This window comes from Geotrypetes seraphini, chromosome 1 (assembly GCF_902459505.1).
Source record: "Geotrypetes seraphini chromosome 1, aGeoSer1.1, whole genome shotgun sequence".
Lineage (NCBI taxonomy): Eukaryota > Metazoa > Chordata > Amphibia > Gymnophiona > Dermophiidae > Geotrypetes > Geotrypetes seraphini.
In genome coordinates, this window is record NC_047084.1 from 45311481 (window position 1) to 45332578 (window position 21098).

At 42.5% G+C, this 21098-nt stretch overlaps 1 protein-coding gene across 2 annotated transcripts in view; it reads left to right on the top strand.

The window, feature by feature from the left end:
* LOC117354000 (cAMP-specific 3',5'-cyclic phosphodiesterase 4D-like) overlaps window positions 1-21098 on the top strand; it is a 661316-nt gene that overhangs the window by 306002 nt on the left and 334216 nt on the right. For both annotated transcript variants that reach the window (XM_033930703.1, XM_033930694.1), the window contains exon 2: window positions 18281-18395. In XM_033930703.1, the coding sequence (XP_033786594.1) occupies window positions 18354-18395 (42 nt within the window). In that variant the 5' untranslated portion in view covers window positions 18281-18353. The remainder of the gene's footprint in view (window positions 1-18280; window positions 18396-21098) is intronic.

Here is a 21098-nt window from a genome sequence, read left to right on the forward strand (position 1 = left end):
CGGGAGCAAATGGATTGGAAATGAAAAATGGCATCTACTATCGACCCCCAGGGCAGCTCGAAGAAATAGATGGAGAAATGATAGATGAGATCAAATGCAACTGCAAAGGAGGCAACACAGTTATCATGGGTGATTTCTACTACCCGGGAATAGACTGGAATCTAGGCACCTCCAGCTGCGGTAGGGAGACCAAGTTCCTGGATACTGTAGGCGATTGCTTCCTGGAACAACTTGTCAAGGAAAACATGAGAGGAAATACAATTCTGGACTTAATTTTAAATGGACTTCGAGGACAGGCACAAGATGTAGAAGTAGAGGGGATGCTGGGAATCAGTGATGTCAATATGATCTTCTTCGACATAGATGCAGGGGCGAAACATAGATCCAGAACGACAGCCACGGCACTGAACTTCCGAAAAGGAGATTATGAAGGGATGAGACTCATGGTGGGGAAAAAGATCAAGAAGAGGATAAGCACTGTTAAAACGCTAGAGCAGGCATGGTCCCTTTTTAAGGACACAGTCACCGAGGCGCAAAATCTATATATACCGCGTATCAACAAGGAAGCCAAGAAGAAAAAGATCAAAGAACCGGCATGGCTCACTGTAACGGTAAAGGAAGCGATCAGAGACAAGAAGACTTCGTTTAAGAAATGGAAAAGGTCAAAAACGGATGAAGACTGGAAAAAGCACAAATAGCATCAACGCAAGTGCCATAAAGCAGTAAAAGGGGCCAAAAGAGACTACGAGGAAAAAATAGACAAGGAGGCAAAAAACTTCAAGCCTTTCTTTCGATACATTAAGGGGAAACGACCCGCAAAGGAAGCGGTCTGACCGTTGGATGATAATGGAATAAAGGGAGTGTTAAAGAGGACAAAGCCATCGCCAATAAACTGAACACATTTTTTGCGTCTGTATTTACCAAAGAGGACATACACAACATACCTGAACCCGACAGGCTATACGCTGGAGGCGAAGACGAGAAACTGACAAGGTTGACAGTTAGTCTAGAAGAAGTATGCAGGCAGATTGATAGGCTTAAGAGCGACAAATCCCCAGGACCATATGGCATCCATCTGAGGGTCATTAAGGAACTGAAAGGGACTATAGCTGAACTGCTTCAACTAATAGACAACCTATCAATTAGATTGGGAAGGATTCCGGAAGACTGGAAGGTGGCGAATGTTACGCCGATCTTCAAAAAAGGTTCAAGATAAGATCCGGGAAACTACAGCCGGTGAGTCTGACTTCGGTACCAGGAAAGATGATAGAGGCTCTAATAAAAGACCGCGTCATTGAGCACCTTGACGGACACGATCTGATGAGGACCAGTCAGCACGGCTTCAGCAAAGGACGATCTTGCTTGAAGAACTTGCTGCACTTCTTTGAGGAGGTAAACAAGCAGATAGACAAGGGAGACCCAGTCGACACTGTATATCTGGATTTTCAGAAGGCGTTCGACAAGGTTCCGCACGAATGACTACTTCGAAAAATTGAGAGCCATGGAATAGAGAGTGAAATACTCTTTAAGCCCGTTACATTAACAGGTGCTAGAATATATGGCTGTCTTTCTTTCTATCTGTCTGTCTCTCTCCCTGGCCCCCTTTGTCTGTCTGTCTTTCTGTCTCTCTCCCTGCCCCTGTGTCTTCCTTCCTTTCTTTCTGTCTCCCTCCCCACTTCCCTGTGCAGCAGGCGCAGCATTCCCTCTCCCTCCATTTCCCTTTGCAGCAGCATTTTTTCCTTCCTCCCCACTTCCCTGTGCAGAAGCTGAAGCAGCATTCCCTCCCCCTCCATTTCCCTGTGCAGCAGCATTTTTTCCTTCCCCCTCCCCACTTCCATGTGCAGAAGCTGAAGCAGCATTCCCTCCCCCTCCATTCCCTGTGCAGCAGCATTTTTTCCCTCCCCCCACTTCCCTGTGCAGAAGCCGAAGCAGCTTTCTCTCCCCTACATTTCCCTGTGCAGCAGCATTTTTTCCCTCCTCCCACTTCCCTGTGCAGCAGCTGTAGCATTCCCTCCCCTTCCATTTCCCTGTGCAGCGGCATTTTTTCCCTCCCCCCCACTTCCCTGTGGAGCAGCCGCAGCATTCCCTCCCCCTCCATTTCCCTGTGCAGTAGCATTTTTCCCCTCCCCCCACTTCTCTGTGCAGCCACCACAGCATTCCCTCCCCCTCCTTTTCCCAGTGCAGCAGCAGAATTTCTCTATCCCCCCTTCTTGTCCTGCGGTCTGGCCAGCTCCCTTGCCGGAGTTATTTTTAAGTTTAAAGGTGCCGTGGCGGCTCCTCTAACGATCCCCGCCTGCATCGGAAGTCTTCTCCGATGCAGGTGCGGTTCATGAGAGGAGCCGCAGCGGCACCTGTAAACTGAAAAATAACTCCTGTAAGGGAGCCAGCCAACTGGCAGTTCAATGAGAGCCACAGCTTCCTTAAACACATTCTCCCCCCCTTCCCTTCCTTCCCGCTGTCAGGCCGGCTGCTTTAGTCCATTGGCAGAATTATTTGTAAATTGGTCCTGTTGTTCGGTCTAGCCTGCTCCCTGCTCCCTTAGTGCCTTGCCATAGTGTATTTTTAAGTTCAAAGATGCAGCGGCTCCTCTCACGATCCCTGCCTGTGTAGGGAGCAAGCCAGACCGAACAACAGCACCTTGAGGTCCACGAGTGTGCTTACAGGAAAACAGCTTCCTTAAACACATCCTCCTCCCCCCTTCCCTTCCTTCACGCTGTCTGGCCGGAACTTAAAAATACACTACGGCAAGGCAGTAAGGGAGCAGGTCAGGCCGATCAACAGCTCTTTGAGGTCCGCAAGTGTGCTTACAGGAAAATAGAACCCTAAGCGCGCAGGCGCACTCCTACCTGCCGGGGACCTACTGATCACGGAAAACGGAACAAGCAAGTAGGAGTGCGCATGCAAGTAGGGTTTTATTATAGTAGCATGCATATACAGTATGCTGTATATATGTAATGCTTCCTTCAGGGTTGCTCTGGGTCTGGAGCTCAACCTAGCTGGAGTCCCCCAAAGGCAGTATCAGTTGTTCTCTCACTCGATTAGTTCTTGTTGCCTCCTCTTGGGGAACAGAAATGTTAGCGGATGGATTCACCCTCTCTACCCTCAGGAAAAATTTAAAAAAGCTTCTGTGAACAAGGTTAGCTAATAAACTGATTTATTTGAACTACTGTATGTACATAGGCTTAATCATAAAACAAATTGTCAGAAATAGCTTTTAACAATTCCAATGCTAGTGCAGTTAATTCAACAGTGTTTATATACTATTCAGATATTTAAACCCTTTGTTTATAGTCTCTTGAACCTTTAACTCTCTGTTCAAATCCAGCATTTCCAAAACCTTTTGAGCCCCTTTCAGTTCTGACTGCCAACACTGTGGTTGTAGGCTCCTCCCAAGCTTCTTAGCTTAGTCACTAGGTAGGCATGGCTGTGTACCAAGATCCCTCATTCCATTTCCAATCCCTCCTCATCCAGTCCTCAAATTCTTGCCCAATCCATGGGAGCTCTTAAGGGGTAGGCGGTGCTATCCTTCCTGACTGCTGGGCCTGCCCCTGTGGCAGCCTCCTGGTGGTTATTCCTTAGCTCAGAGGGCCCTGAGCTGCCCAAGAGCACTACACCTCTGTTGCTAATTTCCAGGGAGCCTTCTCCCTTGTAGACAGCTGGTACCAATTGTATCCCCAGCAGCCTATCACCTATGTTGGGCTACTGGAATCAATTTGTACTCCGGTAGCCTTCCCCTCCTTTGAGAGGAGCCTCTGGGTTAGTACACTGCTGAGGTACTGATCTGCTTCCAAAGACCACTTGCCTTGAGCCTAGCTCCGAAAGACTGCTGGCCTTCTGCCCTGAGTTCTCTGCTCCTAAGAGCTGCCCCTATTGGTATACTTCTGCTGATACACAGCATACCAGCTCTGAAAAGAGCTTTGTCAGCCAGTGACAAAAGTTTTCCATTTAGGGAGCTTCCTCTGGAATGAGTATAATACACAGATATGGCTCTATGCAGTGCAAACTCAGATTCCAGACACTCTTTTTCAGTATACTGGTTCTATTATCCCCATCATTTCTTCTCCCTTCTGAACTTGTGGGGAGTTGATATCTACTTCTGTTGTTCTGATTCAGCTCTGCTCAGCTCACATCCCCACAAGTTTTATTCCTCTTTATTAGATAACATCTTAAAATGTATAACATTTCTCCCAAGTGTTTGAGTGTTCATCCCTCTGTGTATGATTTGCATATAGAGTTACTGACCCCCTCTGCACACTCAGCCCTGCAATTTTCATAAATTGGCTACAATCCTCCTGCAGTCATATAAGTGGCAGACAGAAACCCCTTTTCAGTTTTAAAACAAACAGATAATTGCTGGTTTTAAACCCATTGTTCACAAATCTTTATATCTATAAAGGTTTTATATATTACAGAGGGTATATTATATATATGGGGAGTGTGTGGTGCAGTGGTTAGAGCTACAGCCTTAGCACCCTGAGGTTGTGGGTTCACATCCCACCCTGTTCCTTGTGACCCTAGGCAAGTCACTTAATCCCCCATTGCCCCAAGTACATTAGACAGAGTGTGAGCCCATCAGACAGATAGGGAAAAATGCTTGAGTATCTGAATGTAAACCACTTAGGCTATAAGTGGTATATAATACTAAATATGAATAAATATATACGTATACCCCCTCCACCCTTCACACTCTTACCATTTTCTCATAATCATCTTCACCCTTGTGAATGGCTCCTATTCTGAAATTACAATTACATGTGTGGGCCACTCTAGATATTTATAGGTTCTTATAAGCTCTCAGCATTTTGTTGTTTGTTTTACTAGCTACAGCTTATTTTCTGTGAATAGTTCTCTTTTTGAGCTGTGTTCTAAATGATCAGTCGATATCATCTCGACCAGTGAGTTTGTAAGGCATGTTTTCCTCCACCTGATTAAGGCTTACCAGCCGAAACACGGCCATGTTGAAAGAAACTACAGTGGTACCTTGGTTTACGAGCATAATTCGTTCCAGAAGCATGCTCGTAAACCAAAATACTCGTATATCAAAGCGAGTTTCCCCATAGGAAATAATGGAAACTCGCTTTGATACGTTCCCACCTCCTGAGGCCAGAGGCGCTGCTCTATCCCCCCCCCACGAGAACCGGCATTGCTCCCCCCGAAGGCCCCCCCCCCACAATCTGGCACCCTCCCCCCATGATCCGGCAACCCCTCCCCCCCCCCCCGCTATGATCCGGCACCCCCCCCCCCGCCGCGATCTGAAGTCCCCCAGACCCACCCGAACCCGCTTCTTACTTTCTTCTCGGCCTCGGCACCGGCATGGGCATGTCCTGTGTGTTGGTGTCGGTACCTGAAGATCGGCCTCCTCTACTTGCTGGGCCTTGAGCATCTGCGCATGCTCAAGGCCTGCGAGTTCATGCTCTCTCCGAGACCGAGAAGAAAGTAAGAAGCGGGTTCGGATGGGTCTGGGGGACTTCAGATCGCATTGGAGGGGTGCCGGATCGTGGCTGGTGGGGGGTGACGGATCGTGGGGGGGAAGGGTGCCGGATCGCGGGGGGGAGGGGGCGATCGTAAATCGAGGCACGCTTGGTTTCCGAGGCGCCGATTTTGCGAATGTTTTGCTCGTCTTGCAAAACACTCGCAAACCGGTGCACTCATAAACCGAGGTACCACTGTATTTGGAATTGAGAGAAAGTGACTGCTTTGAATTGAGTTAGTTCTCCCAGAAAGCAGCTTGTTATTATTTGGACTGGTTTTTTTTTGCTTTATTCAAGGTGCTTTGGACTCCCTAGTGTTCCAGTTTATTTGTTCATTTGTTGACATCCCATGGCACTTTTTTTGCTCCTTTTGTTTGATTAAATGCTTCTATGTACATATGAAGATGCTTCTAAAATAGCCACTTTAGTTTGCTTGAAGAACTGTTTTTCATATACTTCATTCAGGTTAGATGCATGGATTTATTTGTGTCCTGGTTTTTTCTTTTCCTATTACACTAAAGGAATCAAATGTTCTTTAAAAGCATGTCAAGCTGAGAGAGAGAACTTGACACACACTGCTTGCCAAAACCAGTTGTGCTGACTCATATAACTCATGGTGAGAGTCTGAGTCATGTTGGTTTCCCTTGGGTTTTAAACTGCTAATATCTGACTACCTTTGAAATTCAAATACAGGAAAGCAGCAGGTTTGACATCATTAGACAGTTATTTTTATTGATAGACAGTTTTATTGTTTTATTGTTAGACAGTTTTATTGTTAGACAGTTATTTTTATTGATAATCTTTCATGTTGCATTTAAATGGTATTTAAATTATATATATTGAAATATTACAAAATTTACCTTGTGTGTGTACTTTTTAACAAATAAAGATTTGCAACAAATTGAAGACTTTAACAGTAAAATATTACCCTTGTCCTGAGTGAAAACACTGGAGCCATTCATTTTGTACCTTCTTGGGGAAAGTACTTATCTTCTTAAAGTGTATATGTCCTGAAGTTGTGCTTAGCTTCAGCAAAATGTCACACCACGCTATAAATAATGAAAATTAATGAATTAAATTTAAGCGCTGGTCCTATGTCTGAACAGCATGCACTGTACTGAGCTGTGCTGTTGAGAAAATCTGCCTTTTATTCTAAGGTTAGACTTTTGCACCATGAGTTGGGAATGCTGCAGAATGTATAGCTTGGGGTGGGCGTGTGTGGGTGGTGGTGGTGGTGGGGGGGGGGGGTTAGTGCAGCATAAAATATCAATATGACTTCCTTAATTCTCAACTCCCTTCTTTCCCCCTTAAAGCAAGGGCATGTTTTTTGGTTGGAAGGGCTAAACAACCCAATCCATGCTCAGCCTCCACTGCTGCCTCCGAATTCTCTAGTTGCTGATTCTGGGCAAAATATTGATAGGGTCATAGTTTGCTACCTACTTCATTCTTTTGCCTATGCTATACAGTGTTTGTAGCCTGTTTGTTGACCCCCCTCCCCTCCCCGGCAAACAAAAAGGCTACAAAGGAAGAAGATGAAGGGAGTGTTTCATTGTGCAGTGATGGTGCCTAGTGGCAGTATTAGTATACTGTACACAATTGCAGGATTTTGAAAGGAGTCTTGGAGCTTTGCTTCTGAAGAATTGACACACCAACTGGGCTGAGTGAGTTAGAAAAATTATAAAACAGAGGAAAATTCCATAGTAGTTGCACATGTACTCTCTTGGGAGACAATTCTATAAAGGTTGCTAAAATTTATTAATATGATGGTTTGTTTGTGTTTATTAGATTCTTGATATTCCATAATGCCATATGGGCACCCAAATTCTATTGTAGAATAGAGCCTAATTTGGCATTTGGGTGCCAATATTTAGGTGACACACTTATACCATATACAAGGCTGGTAGGCATAAATGTTAGCACCTAAATGATGGCACCTCAGCACACAACATACAGTATTCTATAAGTCTGGTGTCTTAAGTGTGCAACCTGTTTATGCCCCGCCCCTTTTTCAGTTATCCACTATTCTATAAGTTAATGTATAAAGTCCTTTAGTACTAAGTACAGTTAGGTACACAACTGCCATGTACCTCCATTTGAGAGCCTAAATTCCTTTTGAGTGACTAAAGTTCAGTGCCTAATTGATGCTTAACTTGTGGTATACTGTATAGAATTAGGGGGCTGATGCCTTGTCCCACAGAGACTTGTTTTGACTGAGAATTAAGCCAAAACAGAGTAGAAGAAATCACTTAGCCAAAAGTGTTAAGATATACATTTTTAAATATTGAATAAATTAAAAGAACAGACCGGAGGAGAGTGGTAGAGAATATGCTGCTGGATGTGTGTGTGAGAGATCTGTTCTCTGAGGAAGAAGCTAAAATAGCAAATCCTACAAGTAAACCTCTCTTCTAAATACTTTACATTAATCTATTTATTTATTAGCCTGGCTGCCCTGAGTAGGCCCGCTCTTACTATCGGAAGTTAAGGGTCAGGCCTGGATGGAAGACCACCTGGGAATACTAGGTGTTGTAGGCTGAGGAGCCCTATGTTGGAAAGGAGCAACAAAGTGGAGCTGCATGCTATGTGAGAGAAGGCAATGGCAAACCACTCCTGTACTCTGCCATGAAACATCACATGGTGGATTCCTCACTGTGTATGTTGACATGGCATAATCCATCCATTTGTTTATTTTATCTAACAGATATGGCTTGTGCTCAATCAGAAAATCAGATCAGTCCAAATTGCAAAGCCTCTTATTTAAAATGGCAGCAGTTCTTGCTCACAGGCGTATTCATCTTTGAACAAGAACTGCTGCATTTTAAAAAAGCTTTGAGTTGCTGTGTGATACAGAAGTGCTGATGCGCAGGGGTTCATTTCTTGTTGCTTTCCTATGCAGTCTCTACCCCTGACACAGCCTGTGGATGCTTTGGCTGGTCGTGCCCTTCTTTGCCTCTTTCAGCTCCCAAAATGTCAGTGCCTGGTGGGGTGCTGTGGAGCGGTGCAGTGGGGAGTGGCCTGATGGTGATGTCTGCACATTGGGGCGGTGAGGGTGGCACATCTTGGAGGATGCTGAGCTGGATTGGACTGGAGCTGCAAGTCGGCAGAAATCAGGTGCTGCTGATTGATGTTTGGTGCAAGGATTAGCTCTGGGGTTGAAGTCGTCTTCTTGGTGACTGTGTTGTGGAGTCACAGTCTGCTGCCTTCAGTTACCTCATACCGGAGCCCTTCTTGCCAATGTCGGGTATGATGTGCTGCTCCCCTGTATTTGGAGATGCTGATGTTGCTGGCTAGACTTTCTGGACACAGCCATCGACTCCTTCTTTCCTAGTGAAGTCCAGGGCTAGGTTGATGATGGGCGTCTCCAGAGTTGTCCTTGCTGCTATACAGGATTATTTTTCTTTGTTTGATTTGATTCTTACTGAATTCAACTGCTTCATCATTCGGTTGGCTGATGCTGAAGTCTTGACTGGATTTAATGGCAGGCTTCTCCAGAGATTATTGTTTCTTCAGGACTATTTTCTGAGGTTTTTAAAAAAATTTACTTTAATTTTATTCTTATTATTTCTTCTTTTTTTAATTGAATTGTACCTTTCCCTCACCATTCTTGGAATTTTGTTATATCTTTACTATTTTAATAATTATTTACTCAGGTACTTTAGCTAGATTGTAAGCCTTCTGGACAGATAGGGAAGTTCTAAGTACCTAATTTTATTTTATTGTAAACCGCTTAGGTCTGTAATATGCTTAAGCAGGATATCAAATGTTAATAAAACAAGCATTTCAGGTCATTGATATTAATAAATAGAACTTTATTTGGACTAATCTGCTTTTTTTGTCTGTATGTGTTTTTGTCAGTTTGTGGTAGATCCTTACCTCTTATTTGGGGTGGTGTGCTTAATCAGCATACAAAAAGAGGAAAATTCCAACCACAAGGGTAGATATGAGTGGGAGGGAACAGAGGACTAATGTCAGCCTAATGAAAGCCAAAAAAACCCAAAACCTTTTCATAAAAATTTAACACATGCATAATAAAACATACCAGAGTGATGGGAAAATGAGCCCCACAGAACTCAAAACAGTCCAGTTGGTTCAATTCAAAACAAAGCTTGACATGTTTTGGCACTTTTGCCTGCTTTAGGGGCATATAAGCTAGATTTTCATGATCTGTACATAATCCCCCTAATTTTATTTAAAACACTGAAAATTGTGTGTACAAATTTGGGCATAAACCTATTTGCGTGGATAAGTTCATTTGAAAAATGAACTAATTTGTTCAAATAATTGGCATTTTAGCAAACAGTTATTGGTGTTGATTAGAATTAATTACAAGTTACATACATAAATTTAAAATCAGGATCCACACCTAAATTTTATGTATGAGTCAAAAAAAGGAATGGCCTATCCTGACTCCCTTGGCTCGCAGCCGATTGCTTAACTGTTGATTTCTTCTTCATTTGTATTTTTCTGTTCCAGTTGGTATGTCTGTATCATTTGTATTATATCTTTGCCTGTGTTGGTGTTGTGGTTGGAAGGAGGACCTGGGGGTGGGGAGGTGGATTGGGGGGACTTGCTTGGGGAGCGGGGTGGTTACATAAGGGGGGGGGGGGTTGGGGGGGGGGTTAATCAGTAAAATTTGAGCTTGTTTGCACTTCCTCTTATGTATTCTCTTGCTTTTCTTGATGAGCTCAATAAAATATATTTGAACTTATACTATCCTTTTTTGATTCATCTCTATCTAACTCAACATTATTTGATGTTCCATTTTTTTCCCCTTGACCATAAAAGTAAAATGTTTGAGAGAAAAAAAAATCAGCTAGCATATCTCATTCAGGTCAAATTTCATTGCCTATGAAGATCTTCCTACATAAATTAATTGACAAGGGCACTGGATGATATAAAAAATGTTCAATCAGTGTTGAATGCACTGTTGGTCACTCATTAGATACAAGAAAAACACATGTTACATTGCGAGATATATGCTGGAGAATTATTGAAGTGAGATGGGAGGGTAGAAATATTAGACAATTATTAAATTACAAGGAACAAAGGCGAGTTTTTGTTCTTGACAATGTGTTCCCTAAGGATTTGAATGCAGAGTTGGATTGGTTCTCGTTATGAAAGTGAAAGTAAGAAAGTCATTGGATCTGATTTATCATGTGATATATAAGTTTGGCATTCTGAGTCTGCACCATTTTGCAAGAAAGGGGGTATTGTATGGATGTGATTTTCAGATCAGCGTATCCTTTTAAGTTCAAGGCTACTCCTTGATGCAGACTGAAACAAGGCCCATGTTGGCATTGGTCCAGAACATTACATCTTAAGGTAAGTGGTTAAAAAAATAACATAAATTAAAAAATGTTTAAGTGAGATTAAGGGCTCCTTATACGAAGGCGTGTTAGGGCCTTAATGTGCAGAATAGCGCACGCTAGCCACCACCACCTCCTCTTGAACAGGCGGTAGTTTTTCGGCTAACACGCACTATAGCGCGCGCTAATCCGGTGTGTGCGCTAAAAAAGCTAGTGCACCTTTGTAAAAGGAGCCCTAAGTCAGCTTAAGGATATGCATTTGAGTAGCAGCTAATGATAATAGCAAGTAAGCCACAGGCTGTGTACTTGTGTGAAGAGAGTCGCTACTGAAGGCTGTGTTTTAAGAATCAAGGTAAAATAACAAGACAAAAGAGGTAGTGGGATTACAGATACCATTAGCATGTGGTCATTAACAAAAAGAAAATTATAAGCAGCTCACAAATGTGCAGCTCACAAAGTCAGAACAAGAGCAAGTGGAAGTATGTGGCTTGAAGGACTTTAAAGTTAGCTGCCGAAACATTGTGGTCCAGATGATCTGACTATGCATCTGTTTCTTTGCTCTACCTTATGCTATAATGTTACTGCTGCAATTTGAATTTGTTCTGCGAGAGTGGACAGGGGGCCCAGGCTCCCCCAGGGTCCTAGGCCACAGTCTAGGGAGGGGGCGGGCCGCCCCAGGTGCACAGGAGAGAGCTGGAGTTCAATACATCTCGAGCCGCGAGGCTCGTCTTCTGTTCCTACCTACCCTGCCGCTCACGTCGGAGAATACTTCCGGTCGGCTATTTGTGCGCGGTAAGGCAGGCAGGAAACAGAAGACAAGCCTCGCGGCTCGAGCTCCGTTTTGCTGAAAAAATTGCAAAGATGGGCTGAGAGGCAAACGCGGAACACAAAAGGGGGGAGGGAGTGCGTTTTGGACACAAGGCATGAACTTGGGAGAGAGGAAGGGAGGGAAAGAGATGCTGAGGTGGGGGAGAGAATGGGTTTTTGGACACAGATGGCATGGACTTGGGAGAGAGGAAGGGAGGGAAAGAGATGCTGAGGTGGGGGAGGGAATGGTTTTTTGGACACAGAAGGCATGGACTTGGGAGAGAGGAAGGGAGAGAAAGAGATGCTGAGGTGGGGGAGGGAATGTGTTTTTGGACACAGAAGACATGGACTTGGGAGAGAGGAAGGGAGGGAAAGAGATGCTGAGGTGGGGGAGGGAATGGGTTTTTGGACACAGAAGGCATGGACTTGGGAGAGAGGAAGGGAGGGAAAGAGATGCTGAGGTGGGGGAGGGAATGGGTTTTTGGACACAGAAGGCATGGACTTGGGAGAGAGGAAGGGAGGGAAAGAGATGCTGAGGTGGGGGAGGGAATAGGTTTTTGGACACAGAAGGCATGGACTTGGGAGAGAGGAAGGGAGGGAAAGAGATGCTGAGGTGGGGGAAGGAATGGGTTTTTGGACACAGAAGGCATGGACTTGGGAGAGAGGAAGGGAGGGAAAGAGATGCTGAGGTGGGGGAGGGAATGTGTTTTTGGACACAGAAGGCATGGACTTGGGAGAGGGGAAGGGAGGGAAAGAGATGCTGAGGTGGGGGAGGGAATGGGTTTTTGGACACAGAAGGCATGGACTTAGGAGAGAGGAAGGGAGGGAAAGAGATGCTGAGGTGGGGGAGGGAATGGGTTTTTGGACACAGAAGGCATGGACTTGGGAGAGAGGAAGGGAGGGAAAGAGATGCTGAGGTGGGGGAGGGAATGGGTTTTTGGCACAGAAGGCATCGACTTGGGAGAAAGGAAGGGAGGGAAAGAGATGGTAGTGTACACGGGGAATAGAAGAAAGGAGAATTTTTGGTCATAGGGAGGGAGTGAGGTACAGATAGTGGCATACCAAGGTGGGGGAGGGTGGGGGGGCGGTCCACCCTGCTCCGCCCCGGGTTTATGTCACAAGGGGGTGCACAGCTGGCCACCCTCCAGTGTTCTCCCTTGGCCGGCAAACTGCGGCTCTTTAGCCACTTGAGTGCCACCGCCGCCTTCGGGAACAGGCCGGCGCCGAGTTCTCCCTGCTTTTCCCTGTGGGGCCGACCAACTCTCGTCACTCATGTCAATTCTGACGTCGGAGAGGACGTTCTGGGCCAGCCAATCGCTGCCTGGATGGCCTAGAACGTCCTCTCCGACATTAGAATTGACGTCGGGTGGCGAGAGTTGGTCGGCTCCGTGGGGAAGAGAAGCAGGGCAAACTCGGCGCCGGCCTGTTCCCAATGGCGGCAGTGGCAGCCTATTCCCCAGTGGCGGTGGCAGCATTTTCCCAATGGTGGTGGCATAGGGGAGGGCAGGGAGAAAGAAAGAAAGGGGGGGGACAGAAAGCCAGAAAGAAAGAAAGGGGGCAGGGTGAAACAAAGAAAATGGGGCACGGAGAGAGAGAGAGAGAAAGACAGACATACAGAATGAAAGAGGGTGTGGAGAGAGAAAGAAAGAAGGGGGCAGGGTGAGAGAGAGAGAAAAACAGACATACAGAAAGAAAGGGGGTATGGAGAGAGAGAAAAAGAAAGAAGGGGCAGGGTGAAACAAAGAAAAAGTTTGGGGAGAGAATGAGGTCTGGAGGAGAGGAAGCATACAGAAGGCTGAAAGAAGGGAAGAAATATTGGATGCACAGTCAGAAGAATAAAGTGCAACCAGAGACTGATGAAATTACCAAAGGTAGGAAAAATTATTTTATTTTAAATTTAGTGATGAAAATGTGTCTGCTTTGAGAATTTATATATGCTGTCTATATTTTGCACTATGGCCCCCTTTTACTAAACTGCAATAGCGTTTTTTAGCGCAGGGAGCCTATGAGCGTTGAGAGCAGCGTGGGGCATTCAGCGCAGCTCCCTGCGCTAAAAACCGCTATCGCGTTTTAGTAAAAAGGGAGGGGGGAAATTTGTCTATTTTTGTATAGTTGTTACTGAGGTGACATTGCATAAAGTCATCTGCCTTGACCTCTTTGAAAACCCGCGGAATATAAATGATAATTAACATTTTCTCTGCATACAGCGTGCTTTGTGTTTTTAAAATTTTATTGTTGGTAGATCATTTTGACTTGGCCACAAAGGTAAGGGGGAGGGAGGGGAGCTGCTGAAAGACATCTAGTAATCCTTGCAGGCTTGACTGTGCAGGGAATTATTTTTGTAAAATCATGTTTTGTTATGTGACTGGCATTATTTAGACTTTAATTTCTATGAATGAATAGAATGAAAATGATATAAATTACTTGCTTGTTTTTATGTGCGTGCGCTGAAGGAAAGTGGAGAGAGAGTGGGCTGAGGACGCTGAAGAGAAATGGGGAAGAGAGAGTGGGGAGAAGACGCTGATTTATAAATTGACAATTGTACAGAATATTGTTTCTTTTTTATATTCATCCATAGCTGCATGTTAATGATGTGCTCATATGCACTTATTTATCATCATAACATATACATCATCATTAACATGCAGCTGTGGATGTGTAAGGACAGGCTGAGGAGGATGGATGGGAAGGAAGAAGGTGCACATATCAACATATCATACATTTTTAACATGCATGATGCAGCTATTGGCAAGCTGAGGAGGATGGGATCATACAGATGTGTATGTTCAGATATGCGCTCAGATGTGTAGTTTTTTCTGATGTATTTATTAAGCTTACAGTATTTATAAAAACACATTTAATACTTGTTACAAAAAATATTGTGCAATTGTGATCTACTTCTGGCCTACAAAGGTCAAAAGAAATCCTTAACTGAGATTTTACATTCATAAGTGAATTATAGCTACTAGCACTATTATTTATTAGTTATTTATTATGCAGATGTTTGTTAGTTTGTTATTAGTTCAGTATTAGACATATGTTAGTTTAGAATAGATAGGTATAGATTAGTTTAGTTTAGGTTAGGTTAGGGCCCTGCTGAAAGAATCTACCTTGACGTGGTTGTAGGCTTACAAATATTTTGTTCAAAGAGTGCGGTGACAGAGAAAAGTATGTGTGTATTCGGCCCATGGAAGAAGGGGGGGGGGAATGGGTGCGTGGGGGGCCCAATAGGATTGCTCAGTAAGGGGCCCAGAAATTTCTGATGGCGGCCCTGTAGGTATATGATCTAGTCTTTCTGTCAGTATTGTGGAAACAGAAAGAAGCATCTGGTGTTGGAAGCCTCATTTATCTCATTAGCAAGTAGATCATCTGTTTTGTCTGAGCTGTTCTGGAAGTGCCAGGAGATAAATTCACTGTATTGAGCAGAACTGTTGTTGGGCTTTAAGCTTTATTTATTTATGGAGATTTATTAACTGCCTTTATGAAGAGATTCACCCAAGGCGGTGTACAGGAGGTTTGCCTGTGCATTTACTACAGTAGAACAGGCAAACCTTATACTCAGGACATACCTAGCCACAGATTTTCAGGATACCTGCAATGATTGTATAAGAGATTTCCATACATTGGAGACAATGGATGCAAATGTATCTCATGCATGTTCATTGTGGGTATTCTGAAAACCTGGTAGGTGCATCCCAAGGTCTGGGTTGAAAAACCCTTGCTCCAAATCCGATGGTAATTTTGGAGTTTTTAAGAAATCCTGTTTTCCTTTCATTATATTTATCCGTTCATTATGTGTTGAACATACAAACTGTCTTCATACAGCAGTGAAAGTGTAGTATTTGTAACCATTTGTTAGTGAGGTCTTCCATACTTATTAGGCTTATTAGAGTTCTTTAGAAACTGGTTAAGCAGCTAGTATAGGTGGGCATGGCCCTCACATGATTTTTTTCATAGTAAACAGACACTTTCCTCTATGTCAGTGTTTCTCAACTTGTGGTATACATACCCCAGGGGGTTCATGGGCCGCCTGTTGGGGGTATGCGGCCTGGCTGCCACCAGGGATCTCCCTCTGTCTCTCGCTGGGAATCCCTGCTTGGGTCTTCCGCTGAAGCCCCCATCATTGAGATGCCTCCCTGCTGCCATCAGCATGCCCACTGCAAAGCTGACCCTGAGCCGAAACTCTCCATCCTTCCTCCAGCAGAAACTCTGTAGCAGGGACTGGCCGTAGCAGGCCTATGAGAATTCCCCACAACACCAATTCTGACGTCAGAGAGAAAGTCCTGGGAGTCATAATCAATCAAAAACTGAATTTTCACGACCAAATCAGTGCTGTGGTCAAAAAATGCTTCTTTAAATTACGAATGATCTGTTCTCTGGAAAGCTTCCTAGACTGCACATCCCTTAATACCTTGATCCACTCCCTTATAATATCAAAACTAGATTACTGCAATTCTTTATACAAGGGCATTTCACTGAAAGAACTCCGGCGCCTACAAATACAAAATACCGCCATCAAGATTATCACTAATTCCAGGAAATTTGATCATGTCACCCCTCTTCTGAAAAAGGCCCACTGGTTACCAATTGCACACAGAATTACATATAAAACAGCGCTCATAATGTTTAAAGTTCAAATTACGAATGCTCCTAGGTTCATTGATAAGCTTCTCATATCACATACTTTATCTCGTTCATTAAGATCCTCTTCTCGAAATCTATTGACAGTTCCCTCCCTGAAAGTAATCAATACATGCCTTAAACACTGTTTTTGGTAACAGCTCCCCTTTTATGGAACTCATTGCCTGCTTTTTTAAGGGAGGAAAAAAGTCCTGACAAATTTAAAGGATCTCTTAAATGCTTTCTTTTTAAAGATGCTTTTGAATTCTAACTCGGATATACCTCCACAAAGTTAAACATTAATTTGCTCTTTCTACTTTTAGGTCTTTTTCTCTCACCTTTCGTGCTGCCCTTATATGTTTCTTTACTATACAAATTGTAGATCTTCCTATATAAGTGATTAGTAGTAGTTCTAGTTTGTAATTGAAGTCTCTGTCTTTTGTCATATTTTATATGATTACTTCTTTCCCCCCATTTTAATTGTAAATCGCTTAGAATTTTATGTAAAGCGATCAATCAAATTTTAATAAACTTGTAAACTTGACAATTGTTGAGCCTGAGTATATGAGTGAGAGGGAAAGAGATGGTACATGTGGGGAAAGGAAGAGGAAAATTGGGCATAGAGAGAGGAGTGAGGTAGAGATGCATGGGGAATAGAAGGATGAAAGGGAGAAATGTTGGATATGGTGGTAGAGAGGGAACAGAGGGATAGATTGAAGGGGATGCAAGGGGGAGGAATGTTGGGCATAGTGATGGAGGGAGAGATGTGGCATGGTGTTAGAGAAGGGTGATAGAAGGAGAAATGGGCATGAGGCTGGTGAGCAGTGGTGAAAAATGATCTAGGGGATTAGAGAGGAAGAAAAGTTGGACTCATGGAGGGACAGAGAGAGAGATGTTGGTTGGGGAATGGATTGAGGTCTGGAGGAGAGGAAGCATGTAGGAGGCAGAAAGAAAGAAATATTGGATGCACAGTCAGAAAGAAGTACAACTAGAGACTCATGAAATCACCAGACAACAAAGGTAGGGAAAATGATTTTATTTTCAATTTAGTGATCAAAATGTGTCCATTTTGAGAATTTATTGGATATTGTGCCATTCATAGAATAGTGTTTGTGAACAACTTGAAAAATTGTAGGTGGGCAAAGCCTTGGGACTGGATGGGATCCATCTCAGGATATTGAGAGAGCTCAGGGAGGTTCTGGTAGGCCTTCTTAAATATTTATTCAATAAATCTTTAGAGATGGGAAAGGTTTTGTGGAACTTGGGACTAGAGAAGAACAGATATGGTCCTTCTTTACAAAAGTGGTCGCAGAGATGAAATGAGAAACTACAGACTGGTAAGCCTCAGTTCAGTTATAGGAAAAATAATGGAAGCGTTGCTGAAGGATAGTGAATTTCTTAGAATCTAATTGATTACAAGATCCCAGACAACATGGCGTTACTACAAGTAAATCGTGCCTAACAAATCTGGTTGAATTCTTTGACTGGGCGACCAGAGAATTGAATAGAGGACGTGTGCTAGATATAATTTACTTAGATTTAAGCAAAGCCTTTTACACAATTCCTCATAGGAGTCTTGAATAAACTTGACGGGCTGAAGTTGGGGCCCAAAATGGTGAATTGGATTAGAAACAGGTTGGACAGATGCCAGAGGGTGATGGATTTATTGACTTTATCCACTCCCTAATTATTTGGAATAGGCAGCCTGAACATATTCATTTGATTTCTTTTCATTTGTGATATTCTTTTTGTTTTGGTTAGTCTTCATTTTCATTTTGAAACAGTCATAAAGAGTGCATCCTCTTTAATGCATATTATTGGGAAAAAGTGCCATTATCGACACACAATAAAACACAAAATGTGTTCATTTGATGTTAAGTAATGAATGGGATATGTCCTTGCAAACGACAGTCCATCCCTACTAAATATAAAATGTGTGACTATAATGATGATTTCTTCCTTATGTACATGTCAGACTGTTCTACGTCAGTTTTATGAAACAGTCATATTTTTAGACATCTTTTCTGTTTTTCAACTTACCGTATATGTATTTATTAACTGCTTTCACTTTCGTTTTAGTATATCTGCAGGCGATTGATTTGGGCAGGAGTGGGAAAGCCAGCTTTTTGAAATATACTCTTCTCAGTTCAACATGAAAAAGAATACGTGTGCTTTGTATACCAGGAGTAAAAGTGTAAGTAAGAAGGATTTGTAATCCTTATTTTCTTTCTTTTGTTATAGTTTGTCATTTTTAGTGCTTTTTTTTCCTACCAAAGTTTACACTTCCTTTCATTATATTTATGTTTTTAATTACTTATGAACAAGAATCTCATTAACATGTGTGTCCCATAATATAAAACAAAACACAAAAGCAGTTTTCATATGATAGTATGACATTTACTATTCTACAGTACTGTATATTCATTATTTAATTGCAGATGGATATACCTTATATTTTCTAGTTTTGATATGAAATGGTGTGATTTTGATAAGTATGTGTTGGTGCTGTATTTTGTTCCCACAACAGTATTCTTCTTCACTCAGAATTACTGAAACTAGTCGACTAGAGAATGACACGGGGTTGGTTACCCACAGGGTACCTGTGCCATTCACTAAAAACTTGAGGCTAGTATCAATATGTAAAAACATACCTTAAAATAATTAGCAACTGAATTCAATGATTAAGAAAAACTGCAGAAGCTGCTTTGGATTTCAATGAACTACTGTTAAATGACATCATATGTGTCTTGTCTGCCATCTGCAATGTCCTTCTATCATGTGCCCAGCTGCTCAAGAATCTTACTGTTACTGGAACAGATTCATTTTGCTGGCATCAAGGAACATTTCTAACATATAATAGACACTTAGAGGCTGATTCTGGAAGTGGTGCTTGCTGCGGCAGGTGCCTACAAAACGGGTGCTTGCCGCTTATCAATCACAGACAGGTGAGCTTTCCAGAATTGCGGTGGGCAGGGACCCTAGGCACTGGAAATGTAGGCCAGGGTTTAACAGGCCTATATTTCTGGCACCTAGGGTTTTGTCAGAATCGTGGGCAGTGATGCATAGTGACGCCGAAGTCCAGCACCACCCCTAAACATGCCCACTGCCAGGCTTCAGCGTCACTATGCACCACTAGCTGCCAGGGATCTAGGCACCAATCCTAGAGGCCATATAGCGGTGGCCATATAGAGTGAGATTTAAAGGAAATATGTACATGTAAGTCTTCAAAAGTACACGAAAATGAGCACATGAAGATTCCAAGCGTAAACTTGCCGGTAAAGAGTTCCATAAAGCTGGCACAATAGCAAAGAATGCTGATTTTGGGGGTTATCTCCCATTATATTTTTGAGGGGTGTGGAATCACCAATCTATTAATGATTAGAGGGCCCTTGATGGAGAATATGGAATAATTAAAGATGCCAGATAATCTGGAACACCCGAGTGTAATGTTTTATAAGACAAGGTTAGAATTTTAAACTGTATCTGGGAATATACAGGTAACCAATGTAATTTTCTTAATAAAGGGGTTACATGATCGTATTTGCGAGCATTGCTTAATATTCTCACTGCTGTATTTTGTAACATCTGAAGGCATTTTAGTTGGAATTTAGGAAACCCCGCATAGATCACTTTACAGTAATCTAATTTCAAATTTATAAACGCATAGAAAAGTTTCAATAGTGATTCTTTAGTGACAAAGTTTTGAATCGTTTTAAGCCTTCATAGGGCATAAAAGCCAGATTTTACCTGTTATCTGTGCAGTAAATAATAACTGAGAATCAATAATTATTCCCAGATAGTGAAACAAATCAAGTACCTGAATTTGTGTATTCCAAAAAGTGAGGATCAAAGAAAGAATAGATCCTCACCTGTTATCCAACTAGTAGTGGTTTTTTTCTGAATTAAGGACCATTTGATGATCTGTCAGCCAAAGTGATATCTTTGATAGGCAGGTTTATAAACAAGAAAGATCCAACAAATTCAGCGAAGTGTAATAAACTAACAATATATCAAGAAAAAAAAATCTTATGTTATAAGATTGAATAAGTAATGCTAATGGACTGAGAAATAAATTTAACAGAGGCGAAAGTACTGACCCTTGTTGGACACCACATTTTAATATATGAATAGCTGAACTATCTTCAACTCAACATGAAATGAATGATTGGAGAAAAATGATATAAACCAGTCTAACACTGTATTTGTAACTCCCAAATTCTTAACCTTTTCCTATCGTAATAAATTTTACATTTCGCTGGTTCCAGTCGTAATTATTTTAGCAAAGTTTTGTATTATTCACCATTATCATTCAAGGCTATTGTAAACATAATGTAAATAAGTCATAAGTCTATAAATTCTAATATTTTGTATTCCTGTCATGTACTGTATGTCCCATGCCATGGGACATACGATGGCAACAACATTTTTGGAATGTCCCGTCAGCCGGGACACACGATAGGAAAAGGTTAAGTTGATTCAAAAGCAATGAATGATCAATTAGATTGAATGCAGAGGAAAGGTCCAACGAGACAAGCGATGCTATTTGATCCAGATGGCTGTGGAGCTCACTAACCAAATTTGCCACTATCGTTTCAATACTATGTCCTAAAACCTGAGCATTAACAGATTTAACATGATTCTGTAATTGATCAAAAACCACTTTTTCTGTAATTTCACAATAAAAGGCAAATTAGAAACTGGACGATAGTTAATTAAGCAGGAAGAATCTGCTTTTGGCTTCTTTAAACATAGTTTAACATTAGCCTCTTTCAGTCCTGATGGAACAATACCCGTTTGCAAACTCTGTGACATAATCAAATGAAGATCTTACGAAATTGGAAAATTGAGCATCCAAATGGCAGATATAATTTATTATGAACAAATGCAAAGTGATACA